The 14668-nt window shown below is 38.8% G+C and overlaps 1 protein-coding gene across 3 annotated transcripts in view; it reads left to right on the top strand.

Moving 5' to 3' along the window:
- LOC141500548 (long-chain-fatty-acid--CoA ligase ACSBG2-like) overlaps nt 1-14668 on the top strand; it is a 52525-nt gene that overhangs the window by 20632 nt on the left and 17225 nt on the right. For 2 of the 3 annotated variants that reach the window (XR_012471959.1, XM_074203778.1), the window contains exons 3-7: nt 393-619; nt 3896-3984; nt 5093-5213; nt 11140-11220; nt 12988-13137. Coding sequence is in view for 2 of the 3 variants with exons in the window: in XM_074203778.1 (XP_074059879.1) it covers nt 393-619; nt 3896-3984; nt 5093-5213; nt 11140-11220; nt 12988-13137 (668 nt within the window). In the remaining variant the exon portion in view is untranslated. The remainder of the gene's footprint in view (nt 1-392; nt 620-3895; nt 3985-5092; nt 5214-11139; nt 11221-12987; nt 13138-14668) is intronic. The other variant, XM_074203779.1, reaches the window with a different exon arrangement.

Genomic DNA, 14668 nt, shown 5'->3' with positions numbered 1-14668 from the left:
CTTCAGTTCTAAATACTGCCCCCCCCTTCTAGCTAATGTTGGGGGATCAGAAGGACCCACCCAGGCCCCAAGCTGGGAATGAGGTCTGGGTCAGATAAACTTGAGGATAAGAATTCCAAATGGTAGTGAGACCCCAAACCTCATAGCTAGCATATTTAGGGTATTTAGATTGCTTTAAATAGACATTGCACTTCACACATATTATCTCTTTTGAGTCTTATAACCACCCTGTGAGGTGAATGTTATTCTGGTATTTTCCCATTTTACAAATGGGGAAACTGGGACTCAGAGAGTGCCAGAAATGTGATACAGACCCAGATCTTTCTGACCCCAAGTTCAGCAATTGAACCACTATGCCACACTATTCCTCAACCTGCTGACTCCATTCACAGATCCCATGGATTTCTGCACTTCTCAGCTGGATGGGGAAGTTATCCTGAGGAGGAACAAGAAAGAGAAGTTTGAAGATCCCTTAACTATTCATGAGCTGATGATTGAAACTGCCACAAAATTTCCTGACTTAATTGCACTGGGGACAAGGAAACAGAATGATTGGGAAACTGTAACCTATATCGAGTATTATGAATTGTGTCGGAAGGCAGCAAAATCCTTACTGAAGGTAACGACCATATTCTTTGTCATCATGAATGTGGCTCATTCACTTTTTTTTTTAATTTTTAGGGTTTTTTTGGCAAGGCAATGGGGTTAAGTGACTTGCCCAAGGTCACACAGCTAGGTAATTATTACGTGCTCTAGCCACTGTGCCACCTAGCTGCCCTGCTCATTAACTTTTTCTAAGTACCCAAGCCATAGAAAGCAGACTTTTCAAAATGTGGCTCTAAGGGGCCAAGAGAAGGTCAGGTCCAGGATGTAACTTAGAACATAAACATATATGTCAGAGCTATGAAGTATCTTCAAATAAATAAATGAATTCAGAGAGGACATAGGCTGGAATGACAGCTTTGATGCTTATGGGACCTTGGAAAAGTCATCTCCTCTCTCTCTCTAGGACTGATTTTTATCATCTATAAAAGGAAGTAGAGCTAAAGGTTCTTCCTGTCTTCAATTCTGTCATTCTAGGAACATAGAATGTCTGGGCTAGAAGGATATTTGGAGGTCATATGGAAGTTTAACTCCTTCTTTTTACAAATGAGAAAATGTCGGTCCTGAGTTGGGAGTATGAATTATCTAAAGTCATATAGTTAGTCCTCAGCATTCCTGACCCCCAGTTCAGAACTCTCATATCTCACCTAGTCCAAAACCACTGAGTAGCTTGGGGACATCCTGAACCCACAGATCTTACAAGTATGGCTAGGTTCCAGAGTAAGAATGACCCTTGAATGGCCTCTGAAGTTCATTTTGCTCTAAGTCCGTGATCCTGAGCAAAGGTTCATGAAAGATTAAGAAGCTCCTTAGGACACTCTAAAAGTCCTGTCTTTTTCTGAAGTTATCCTTATTTAACTTGATCTAAATTTGGATTAATGAATCCAATGATGTCATATTCCAATGTCACATTGTGGCATGGTAGGGAGCTAGGACCTTGGAAGTCTGAGCCAGTGGGGTGCAAGTTCTGGCTTTACTTAGCTTTGAAAGGTTTCACAAAGGGACCCAGGGTATGTCTTAAGATTTAAGACTTGTCTTGAGACTGATGAGGCCCCTTTCCTTTACTTTGCCTTTCCTTTCCTTTCCTTTCCTTCCCTTGTCTTCCTTTGTTTTCTCTTTCCTTTTCTTTCCTTTAATCATATTGCCATTGTTTAAGGTTTTTGTACTATTATGTAAAAAATAATTATTTAAAATGTTTGATTTTTATCCCTTTTAAATGTTATGTTTACTTTATATAGTATACATTAGTGAGTATACATGTATTTGGGGGAACATTTATTTATTGTTATCAATGAGGACTGGAACAAAGAAGGAGCTATAGAGGGTTTGAGGTGTAGTGGAAAAGAACTGGAAAGTTCAACACAGAACACCTTGATTTTTCTCAGAAAAAGTTGGAAGTGAAAATATCCACAAAAGAGAGGGAAGAGAAAAGAGGGAGAGGGAAGAGAAGAGAACCCCATTTTACAGTTGAAGAAATTGAGGTGGATGGAGGTTAAGTGACTTGCCCAGAGTCATACAGTTAGTAAATGTCTGAGGTTAGATTTGAACTCAGGTCTTCCTGACTTCAGGAAGACTATGCCACCTAGTTCTGAGGATCCTCGTTCTGGCGGCATAGATAAATAAATAAAAAATAAAAAGTTAAAAAAAATTGCCAAGGATTAATCTTAATCTTCATCCTTAGAGGACCTAGATATAGGTCCCACCTCTTTGTTACAAAGAAGTTACAAATAACCTCTTTGAACCTGCCTGTATATATTACTGTAACAGAATGTTACATGTAAATTGAGAGAATCAGAGAAGATGCTTTCTATGGTCTCATCCAGCTCTGAAATTTAGGGCAGAGGGTGAGATTTTTAACCAAGGAAAAAATTGGAATGCTTCCTAGTTGAGGTGATACCCAATCTATTACAATTGTGATAATAAATTTCAGTTACCTAGTGAGAATGAAAATCAGATTGTCAGAATAGGAAGGGTTCTTAGGGAATATCTAGTCCAATACCCTTATTTTCTGGATAAGGTGATTCCACTTTAGCTCCCCAGAGGACATCTAATCCCTTCCCTCACATTTTTCATATACCCATGCCTGAACATGATTGGTTGATTGAGCCAGAATTCTCTTCAGAATATCTTGGACCAGTGTGCTTGCAGCCCTCCAGTTTAGGGAAACCTACTCCCTCCTCTAGCAACTCATTCTGCTTTTGGACAACTCTTCTTAAAAGAGAGTTTTCTTTTTTTGTTGAGCCTAAGTCTGTTTCTTACCAGTTTCCCTTTATTGTTCCCAGTTATTTTCCTCTCAGGCAAAATAGAACCAATCTTCTACCTCTTCCATATGGCAGCCCTTTGACAGCTCAAAATACAACTCTCATGCCTTCTTTAAGTCTTCTATTCTCCAGTCTACAATTCCCTAGTTCTTTTAACCATCTTTACATAGAACCATAGAATTTAGATCTGGACTTTAGAGGTCATCTGGTCTAACCCCTTCCTTTGAAGAACCTAAAACTCAGATTCATTCGGACTTTACCGATGGAAAAGTTGAATGACTTCTTCAAGATCACACAAGTGTTGACAGAGCCAGGAGTCTTAAGGCTCTCCATCATCCTGGTTGACCTTCTAAAACATGGCAGTGATGAGTATGCTCCAAGATGTGGTCTGACAGGGCAGAGGGTAACAGGGCTCTCACTTCCTCCTATGCTTCCACTCATTATTATCCCCATCCACATTGATGCTGTGGTTGTAAACACTTCTTTCAAGTCTTTGTCAGATGCTCCATTGTGACTTGGATGGGACCTAGTTCTCTTGAAGGCTATTTCAACTGAGCTTCTACCCTATCAGAACTTTCCAGGGTGGCAAAGCTTACATTATTAAGCCTGACAATCAAAAGGAAGTCTATTCTAATTCCCCTTTAATTCTAGCACCTTTCTTCTGGAGATTATCTCCAGTTTATCCTGTCTACAATTTGTTTGTACAAAGTTCTTTGTATGTTGTCTCTCCCATTAGACTATGAGCTTTTTAAGAGTAAGTACTGTCTTTTGCCTTTCTTTGTATCCCCTTATGTATCCTTGTATTGTCTCCTGGTGGCTTGGGACCTGTGGAGAGAGCCTCCACACTGATGAATTTATGAGTCCCTGAAGTATCAAAAAATTACTACCTAAAATTAGTTATATCATTACTAGAGAAATCTCAATTCTGGTTTCCCCAAGTGTATCATGTGTTGATCTTGCTTGATCCATGTTATAAGTGTCTTGATAAACAGACACCTGAGAACAGTAGAAATATTTTTGTGTTTCCACAGCTTGGACTGGAGCGCTTTCATGGTGTTGGGATCCTGGGTGAAAGCTGCTTTGAATGGTTCATTATAAATATTGCCAGCATTTTTGCCGGGTAAGGAGGAATTTGGGGTCAGTTCAGGGAGGTTTTGGTTGATTGTAGCATGATTCACAGAGATGAGAATCTCAATCATAAACACAATAGAACTAGAGCTGGGGATGGGATGAGAAGAGCCTTAGAAATTCATATAAGGGGAAGACTAGGTGGCACAATGGATAGAGCACTGACCCTAGAGTCAGGAGTACCTGAGTTCAAATCTGACCTCAGACACTTAATAATTACCTAGATGTGTGGCCTTGGACACTTAACCCCATTGCCTTGCAAAAAAGAAAAAGAAGTTCATCTAGTCAACTCTCTTATTTTATAGATGGGAAAAACAAGGCCCCAATAGGCAAATTCACTTGCCCAAAGTCACATCACTAGTAAGTAACAGAGATGGGTGTTTGTATTTCAGGCTCCTTTTTTCCCCAAGTGATTTTCCCATTACACTAGGTGGGTAGTGTTGGAATTGAATGTTTTCTTTTAGCAATAGTAAAACCAGCTTGAACTTCTAAGAGGTCAGTCAAATTTGGCTTTCTCTTCATGTGCCTGTAGGTTTGTGATGATTGGGCAGCAATGGACAGTAGGAAAGAAACCAGGACTAGGGACCAAAGAGCCTGGATTTGCTGTGTGACTTTGGACAAAAGTCTTCCCTTCTCTGGGCCTATATTCTCAGTAAAATGGGGATAGTGATCCTTTTATTCCTTTCTTCAAAGAGTTATTGGGGGTGAAGTGCTTTGCAAACTGCAAAGTGTTAGAGTAGTTGATAGGAGACGGGGACATTCTCAAGGACCAGGTCTGACCAGAGTGACTTGGCTTTCTATCTTAGCTTTAGAGCAGCCTGAACCTAAAGCCCCTGAATCCAAGTTCAAATGCCAAGTTCTTTCCCTAAAAGATCCACTCTAGTCACAAAAGTTTTGGATTCAAATCCTGTCTCCAGTGATAACTATCTGTATGATCTTGGGCAAATAACATTGCCTTTCTGGGCCTTATTTTCCTCATTTGTAACATGAAGGGGATGACCTCTGTAGTTTCTTCCTGTGATCCTCTAATTGGGAAATAAATACTTAGGGAATTTCTGCCTCCTTGGTTTCTTTTCCTGTCTCATTATTTTTGCTTTCAGAGGCATTTCTGTGGCCATTTATCCCAAAAACTCCTTCCAAGTCTGTCGGTTCATTGCTGAGAACTCCAGGGCTAACATCTTTATGGTGGAGGATGACTGGCAGCTTCAGAAAATCTTCAAGGTAACCTTCTCCCTTCCAGGGCAGGGAGCCAGATAGGGCAGCAGGGCCTCCTAAAATTGGGGAATGATGCTTATGATCTCTTCCTGGAACCAAGTCCAAGATGATGTCATCAATATAGCCTCTCTGTGACATCCATCAATTCAATCAGTGTCCACCAATGCCTTCTAAGTGCTTAATCCAGTGAATTGTGGAGACAGTCTAAGATCTAGCTAAGAGACTCAATCTTGTTTGAGAGACAATATGGCAGATACTTATTGGGCATCATCCTGTATGGCTGTTATTCATCTCTTCTGAGTGCTGAGAAAAAAGCAAAATACTTGGATGAGTTTGGTGCCTTCCCTCGCAGGAGTTTATAGTCTAGAAGGAGGATAATATAACATCAGAGATCATGTTAATACAGAATATAATACAGAATGTGTGAGAAAGAATTATAGGAAATAATGTATCATAACTTGAAAAGTATGTCTCCCTATCAAGGCCAGTCCAAGTTCAAATGGATCCATATCTACTCAAATCATAGTTTAAAAGCCCATGTTGATTTGTCATCCTGAGGACAGTCTGTTTAAAGCAGACATTTCAGGAAATATTATGGGGGGAAAGGTAATAATAAAACTAGCCCATAAACCTAGGGCACACTTCCACAAATCCATACACCATTAGTGACAAGAGGGCTGCTATGGGTTCAGAAGAACCTAAAATCGTAGATACAAGTAGTCCACACATATGACTAAAGTATACTATGAAAGGGGTAACTCATGTGACCAGAACACAGGATTGGTGGGGGGGGGGGCAAGTCAAGTCTTTGATATAACAGGGCTAATGCTGTCTTCTGGGAAAGGTATCATACTGATGCTTCTAGACTGTTCCTTGCAATATACAGTCTCTGTTGGGTATGTAAGTCTTTGTCAGTTGTCTTTTATAGAAGAGAGGTGGGTGGTGCAGAAAAATTCTCAGCAACTTTCTTTTCCCCATAAGGAGGGGTTCTCTTTATTTCCTCCTCTGAATCAGTGACTTGTCATGGCAGGAGTAGGGAGAAGGGGTGAGACTTATGTAGCTCAATGAAACCATGAACCACAACATACAGGGTTACCTCAAGACTGACAGGTCATCATGGAGAGTTCTGACAAAAGGTGATCCAATAGAAAAGGAAATGGCAAACCACTCCAGAATCTTTGCCAAGAAAACTACATGAACAGAATTAAAATGATAAAAGATGACATCCAAAGATGAACTCTTCAGATCATAGTGTCCAACACACTACTAAGGAAGAACAGAGGACAATGAACAAATACCCCCAGAAAGAAAGAAAGCTCAGCTACCATTGTGTCTGGTGATAAAGGAAAAGTCTGATACTGTAAAGATCCCAGTATTACATAGGGACCTGAAATGTAAGATCTATGAGTCAAGGTAAACTGGATGCAGTCAAACAGGAGATGGAAAGATTAAACATTAACATCTTGGGTGTCAGTGAACTTAATTGAATGGGAATGAGTAAATTTAATCCAGGCAATCATTACATATACTAGGCTGGGCAAGAATTCCTCAGAAATAAATGGAATAGCTCTTCTAGTTAACGAAAGGATGAGAAAAGCAGTACTAGAGGATAATCTCAAAAAAAGACAAAATGATATCTGTGTGAATCTAAGACAAACCATTCAAAGAAATACAAGTCTATGCTCCAGCCACCGATGCAGAAGAGACCAAAACTGGTCAGTTCCTTAAAGACCCAACATCTTCTAGAAATAACATCAAAAACTGGGTGTTAGAAATAACACCAAAATAATAGGGGATTGGGAATGCTATAGTAGGAAATCAAAAAATAATTAGAATAACAGGCAAGTTTGGTTTTGAAGTACAAAATGAAGCAGGTCAGAGACTAAAAGAGTTTTATTAAGATAATTTACTAGTCTTAGCAGATGCTCTTTTTCAGTAACTTAAAAGTGACTCTACACAAGGACACCAGATGGTCAATATTGAAATCATATTGATTATATACGTTGCATTAAAATTCAGAGAAGCTCTAGACAGTCTGTTAACACTAGACCTGGAGCTGTAATGTCCCTTATGAATATGAAGAGGAAGTGAAGAATAGATTTAAGAAACTTTAGATTTGATAGAGTGCCTGAAGAACTCTGGACAGAGGCATACAATATTGTACAGGTGGCAGCAATAAAAATATTTCAAAGAAAAAGATGGTATTTAACCAAAGTGGAAGAGATTAAGAAGTGATAGCAAGAGTACACAGAAGAACTATATAAGAAAGCTCTTAATGTCACATTAACCACTATGGTGTGAGTTTTGATTTAGAGCTAGACATCCTAAAGAATGAAGTCAAATGGGCTTCAGGAAGGATTGCTAAAAATAGGGTTAATGAAGGTGAAAAAATTCCTGCTGAGCTATTTAAAATCCTAAAAGATGATGCTATTAAAGTGCTGCATTCAATATCACAGTAAATTTGGGAAATGCAACTAGTTTACATCGCAATCCTAAAGAAGGAAAAATGCCAAGTAATGTTCAAATTACCAAATAATTACAATCATTTCACATGCCAGCAAGGTTATGCTTAGGTTCCTACTTAGGCTTCACAGTTAATGAAGCAAGAATTATCAGAAGAACAGGCTGGTTTTCAAAGAGGCAGAGCAACTAGAGACCAAATTGCCAAAATTTTCTGAATTATGGAGACAACAAGGGAGTTGCAGGAAAAACATCTTCTGATTCATTGACAACACTAAAGTCTTTAACGGTGTGGATCACAGCAAAATGTATCAAGTCCTCAAAAGGATAGGGGTACCGGATCATCTTACTTGTCTCCTGTGGAACCTGTTATGTAGGCCAAGAAGCAATAGTTAGAGTAGAATATGGAACAACTGATTGGTTTAAGATTGGGAAAGAGAAGATTATATATTGTCACCTTATTCATTTACTGTATATGTAGGACATCATATGACATTCTAGGCTAGAGAAATCAAAAGTCAGATTCTGAGACAAATACCAACAATCTTAGACATGCAGATGACACCACTCTGATGGCAGAAAATGAAGAATTGGGAAGTTTCTTTATGAGGGTGAAAGAGTAGAGTCTAATAGTTGGCTTGAAGCTTAATATTAAAAAAATAAAAATTATGACAGCTGGTTCCATCACTTCCTGTCATATAGAGGAAGAAGAAATGGAAGCAGGATCAGAATTTATATTCTTTGACTCAAAACTCACTGCAGGGGGCAGCTAGGTGGCACAATGGATAGAGCACCGGCCCTGGAGTCAGGAGTACCTGGGTTCAAATCCGACCTCAGACACTTAATAATAATTACCTAGCCATGTGGCCTTGGGCAAGCCACTTAACCCCATTGCCTTGCAAAATCTAAAAAACAAAAAAACAAAAAAAAACCTCACTGCAGATCGTGAATGTAACCATGCAATTAAAGGACACTTTGTTCCTTGGAAGGAAAGACATGGCAAATCTGGACAACATACTAAAAAGTAGAGACATCACCTTGCCTACAGAAAAAGGTCTGTGGAGTCTAAATTGTGTAGTTGAGTTTTTTTGTTTTTTATTTATGTAAGGCAATGGGGTTAAATAACTTGCCCAAGGTCATACAGCTAGGCAATTAAGTATCTGAGTCTGGATTTGAACTCAGGTCCTCCTGACTCCAGGGCCAGTGCTCCATCCGCTGTGCCACCTAACTGCCCCTTGTTTTTGTTTTTTAGTAGTAATGTATGGCAGTGAGAGTTAGACTATAAGGAAAGTTGAATGTCACAAAATCAAAGATTTTGAACTGTGATGATAGAGAACATTTTTGAGAGTCCCTTGGACAGCTAGGAGATCAAAACAGTTCATACTTAAATTAAGTCACATTATTCATTGAAAGAACAAATACTAAAGCTGAACCTTAATACTTTGGCCAATTAATGAGAAGATGGCACTCATTGGAAAAGACTGAAGTTGGCAAATATTGAAGGAAAAAGGAGAAGGGACTGTAGGGGGTGAGGTGGATAGAAAGTAACATGAAAGCAGTGAAAATGAATTTGAACAAATGTTGGGAGATAGTGGATGGTTTGGCCTATTGGTTTCCAGAATCAGGAATAACTGAAGTCTTTGTTTCTAAGAAAGTTGGCTAGAATATTTCCTCTCCAGCAAATTCTTTTTTTTTTTTTTAGTTTTTTTTGCAAGGCATTGGGGTTAAGTGACTTGTCCAAAGTCACATAGCTAGGTAATTATTAAGTGTCTGAGGCTGGATTTTAACTCAGGTCCTCCTGACTCCAGGGCCACCTAGCTGCCCCTCCAGCAAATTCTTTACCGAAGTTTTTAAAATTCTAATTCCTGATCACCAAGAGTAAGGTCTCTCTCATAGTCCTCATTCTGATGTAGGGTGAGAAATTCCTCACATCTCCCTGCTTAGTTCTGATTGAGAATCCTGTGCTTTCAATTTATTTCAGGGACTAGGGCTTATTCAAAGAAACTCTCTGCAGGGTTATGTGTATCTAACATCTTGAAGTATTAGAAGGAACTCAAAGGTACCTTTCATCTTCCACTTAAATCTGAACAAACACAGAAGCTAAACCTAGGAGTCAAGATCTTTTGTCTTCTTCCCATGGAGAACATTCTTGACTTTGGTTGGTTGGTTAGTTCTTCTCCTTCATTATCAAAGAAGACCAAAATGTTTGAGACAAATTACAGTGTGTCCAACTGTGGCTCATCAGACCAATATGAATGCAGAATGTTCTACCACAGGTTGGGCACAAATAGTCCATGTGAACACCTGGGGTGGGCACTCTAAACTTATGGATGTCATGTTTCCTTTGATCTGTTTCAATTCTGCCTTCCTCATAGAGTTAAATCCCCTCACTGAGGAGGGCATGCCATGTTAGGTGGTCCTGTGCTAGTGTCTCCCATGCTGCAAATCAGTTCTAAAGTTCCTCAATGAGGCCTTTAGGGTGACTCGGTATCATTTCTTCTGACCCCCCCTTATGATCAATTGCTCTGTGTAAGTTCTCCATAAGATAGTTTTTTTGGGGGGGCAGTTAAGTGATGCAGTGGATAGAGCACTAGTTCTGGAGTCAGGAGGACCTGAGTTCAAATCTGACCTCAGACACTTAATAATTATCTAGCTATGTGACCTTGGGCTAGTCACTTGAAAAGAAATTTTAAAAATTTTTTTAAAAAATAGTTTTTTTGGTAAGCATATGTCTGGCATTCTAACATCATATCCAGTCATCACAGTTGCCCTCTCTGTAAGTAATGTTGATTTGCTAGGCAGTTTAGTTTGAGAAAGGATGTCAGTGTCTGGTATCTTCTCCTGCTAGGTGATCTTCAGAATCTTCCTAAGACAATTTAAAAATTCAGAGCTGTTGTGCTGACCTCATTGCTATATGCCTGGGAAATCTGAATGGTCTACCAGTGCTATTTCAGGAAACATTCTTTCCTTTTAGATGTAGATGACTAGCAACTTGTCCATGAGGACAACTAAATAATAGAGTTCCAGTTCTGGAATCAAGAAGACCAGATTTCAAATTCAGTTTCAGACACTTACTGGCTCAATATCCCTGGGCAAGTCACTTAGCCCTCTTTACTATAGTTTCTTCATCTGTAGGATAATAATAGCACCTATCTTTCTAGGTTATTGTGAAGATTACATGATATAATGAACCCTAAAAAACTATAAATGTTAGCTATGGTTATTATACATTTAAAAAGGCTTTTCTAAATACACTAATAAAAATATCAACTTTTGGATGATACTAATGATGAAGATGATGCTGTCTATTAGAATGTAAGCTCCCTTTCGTTTGTTTTCCCCTTGTATCAGTGTTTAGCCCTTTAATCAATGCTTGTTGATGGTGATATGTTTTATAATATTAACATTTTTGCACCCCAAAACCCCAAGTACCTACCTGCCCAATTTGGCTATACCTTACTCTCTTTTACAGGTCCAGAGTCACTTAACACATCTGAAAGCTATTGTCCAATATAAAGATAAAATCACAAAGAAGTCACCCAACATTTACTCTGTATGTATGAGCCATGAAGGGGCCAAGGGAATAGAGAGGGGAAGATACTATTTAAAGTATGGGGTACTTATTAAAAGGGGATGGAAATCTGGGGTGAGAGAGGCTGACCACCAGGTCATGGACCTACTCAGGCCCAAACACAGAGAGCCAATGGAGATATTTGGTGGCCTAGAGGAAGATGAGAGCATTCTTCTTTCATTTTTCTCTCCAATCTGAATTAAAAATTATCTGGGGGCAGCTAGGTGGCATAATGGATAGAGCACCAGTCCTGGAGTCAGGAGTACCTGAGTTCAAATCTGGCCTCAGACACTTAATAATGACCTAGTTGTGTGGCCTTGGGCAAGCCACTTATCCCCATTGCCTTGCAAAAAAACCCAAATAAACTAAAAAAAAAATAAGTTATCTGGGACTGTGGCAGACTAACCCACCAAAGAGAGGAGAAAGAAGACTTAAGAAAGATGATAGCAAGAGGAATTGGAGTTATTGCTTGGAAACAAAGAGTAGATGGACTGTGAGAGAGAGTAGTTCATTGCAAAATGAAATGGGACATAGGAGAAAGAACCCTGGATTTGAAGTAAGGGGACCTGATTTTCAATCTTGACCTTGGCAGTTACCTGTAACATCATCGTTCATCTTTCCCTTATCTGGAGCTCATTTTCCTCATATGTGAAATGTGAGGATTGGACTTAATGACCTACAAGGTCCCTTTTAGCTTGAAAATTCTTTTGGCCTAGATACTAGAGTAATCAAGATATAATGACAATAATAAGAATTAATAATAATAACACAATTATAAAGCACCTTGAGATTTCCTTTCCATATGACATCCCTGTGAAGATAGATATTGCGAGCATTACATCCCTATTTTACAGATAAGGAAACTGAGTCTTTGAGAAATTAAGAGACTTGACTATGATCATCCAGCTAATAAGTTTCTGAGGCAGGAATCCAGTGCAGGTCTCCCTATTCCAAGTTCTGAGTTCTGGTTCAATCTACATAATGTGGTAAAGGGCTTATCCTGGGTTCGTGACAAGCATGGGTTCTTTGGGAACAGGATGAAACTCTGATGATGGGCCAGCCTGGTTGGGAATGGAATGGAGAAAAGAAGGAATGAAGGAAAGAAAGAAACAAACAAACAAACAGACAGACAGACAAACAAACAAAGAGAGAAAGAAGAAAAAAGAAGCATTTATTAAGGCACTACCAATATTATCTCATTTTATAATGAGAATGGTAGAAAGGGATGCCAGCCTAGTGAGATCTATATGGACTGGGGTCAGTAGGGAGGCAGTCAATCAGTTCTTAAGCTCACTCCTGAAGACTTGAGTCTGCTTTGGTGGCTAGGGTAGTCTTTGGTCACATTGTAGTTAGGTGCTGTTTGAGGATTTATAAATAAATTTCCAATCTGTGGCTATATAATCTCTTTTAAAATGAATACATGACCCATCCTATGGAATTTGGTCCCATGGACTAGATGCTGCAGTGCTGAACCTGGCTGAGACCAAAAGTCAGAATTGCCCAAGCAATTGGAAGGCCCGTCAGGACACTCTAGAACCCCTGTGTTAAGGGAGGAGGGTCATGGGAATGGGTCAATTACGCTATAAACAATGAGTTGAAAATGACTTAAATGGGGTCCTGACATCACAGTGTCTCATAATTAGTTGGGGAGACTAATTTGCACAATTTCTCTTGAGGGTTTATAGTTAGGTTATTGATTCTCCTTCATACCCCAGCCATCTTTATGCTATTGCTTCTCTACCTATACAGTGGGATGAATTCATTGACCTAGGGGTAACTATTTCTGATGAAATACTGGATAGATCAATTGATGCCCAGAAGCCTAACCAGTGCTGTATGCTAATCTATACCATGGGGACCACTGGATCACCGAAGGCAGTTATGATCAGTCATGACAATGTAAGTGTCTTTCTTTGAAGCCTTTCTCATTCTAAGTCTGTGATTCAATATCATCTGAAGGCACTCAAAAGCAGTGTGATATATCAAAGGAATCTTATATTTCTTGACTCAAGAATCATTGGGGGAAGTGTAGGCTAAACACTTGTGTGTGGATTCTCTAGTCAATATGTCCCCTAAAAGTCTGCTGTGTGACACTGAGCTTCTTCTTTGGGCTTCTGTTTCATGCTCTGTAAAATGGCAGAGGAGATGAACTTACTTTAGAATTGACATTTGTAATTTTACAACCTATAAATTGGGGAAAAAAACCCTCTGATGCCCAAGGAAAAGATCAAGGATGGTTAAGATGACCATTGTACATTTTTTTCTGTCATTTTAAAGGTAATATAATAACAACAACAATAATAACTGATAATTATGAACAATTTTAAAGTTTTCTAAGCTCGTTCATATATATTTCATTTGAGTTTCATCATAAGCCTATGTGGTAGGTATTATTATCCCTATTTTATAAATTTGGCAAGTAAGGGTCAGAGAGGTTTACCCCAATTTACAAATAATGAAACTGAAGCTAATAGAAATTAATAGTCATATGATGTCCGAGTAAAGGTTTGAACTTAGGTCTCCAAATTGCAAATCTATTTCTCCTTCCTAACTCCCCTATTCCTGTTGAGGGCATCCCTATTATCTCAGTTCCCTAGACATGAAACGTACATGTCTCCTTGATTACTCTTTTTTTTAAAGATTAAGAGGACTTCACCCCCCCATATCCAAATCTATTGTCCAGTTCTGTGGATTTTACTTTTGCCTTTACTCCACCATCTTGTCTCTCTCCCACCCCAGATTTCATCTCTGTAACATCTCTCATCTATGCACACTTCTCTATTTTTAAATTTATTTTTACAATAATATGTAGATATCAATTTTCAACATTCATCTTTTGTAAAGTTTTCTCCTTCCCAGCCTACCCTTTGGGTAGCAAATAATCTGATATAGTTGTGCATGAACAATCATCTTACACATATTTATGTAAATTAGTGAAAGAAGAATCAAAATAATGGGGAGAAATTTATGAGAAGGAAAAATTTAAAGAGATGACAATAGCATGCCTTCATCTAAGTTCAGATTCCATAGTTCTTTCTTTGGATGTGGATGAGATTTTCCATCATAGGTCTTTTAGAATTGTCTTTGATCATTGTACTGTGAAGAAGAGTTATGTCTACAGTTGGTCACTCAGCATCACTCATGTAGGTTCAGGTTTTTCTGAAATCTGCCTACTTCATTTCTTAAAGAGCAATAATATTCCATTATATTCATATACCACAACTTATTCAGCCACTCCTCAATTGATGAACATTCCCTCAATTTCCAATTATTTACCACCACAAAAATAGCTGCTATGATTATTTTTATACATGTGGGTCTTTTCCCATTTTTTATGATCTCTTTGGGATACAGACCTTGTGGAGGTATTGCTGAATCAAAAGGTAGGCACAGTTTTATTGTCCTTTGGGCCTAGTTCCAAAATGCTCTC

This window comes from Macrotis lagotis, chromosome X (genome assembly GCF_037893015.1).
Source record: "Macrotis lagotis isolate mMagLag1 chromosome X, bilby.v1.9.chrom.fasta, whole genome shotgun sequence".
In the NCBI taxonomy this organism is placed as follows: Eukaryota; Metazoa; Chordata; class Mammalia; order Peramelemorphia; family Peramelidae; genus Macrotis; species Macrotis lagotis.
The sequence above is the reverse complement of the archived record's forward strand: the minus strand, read 5'-3'. Positions and strand labels throughout refer to the sequence as shown.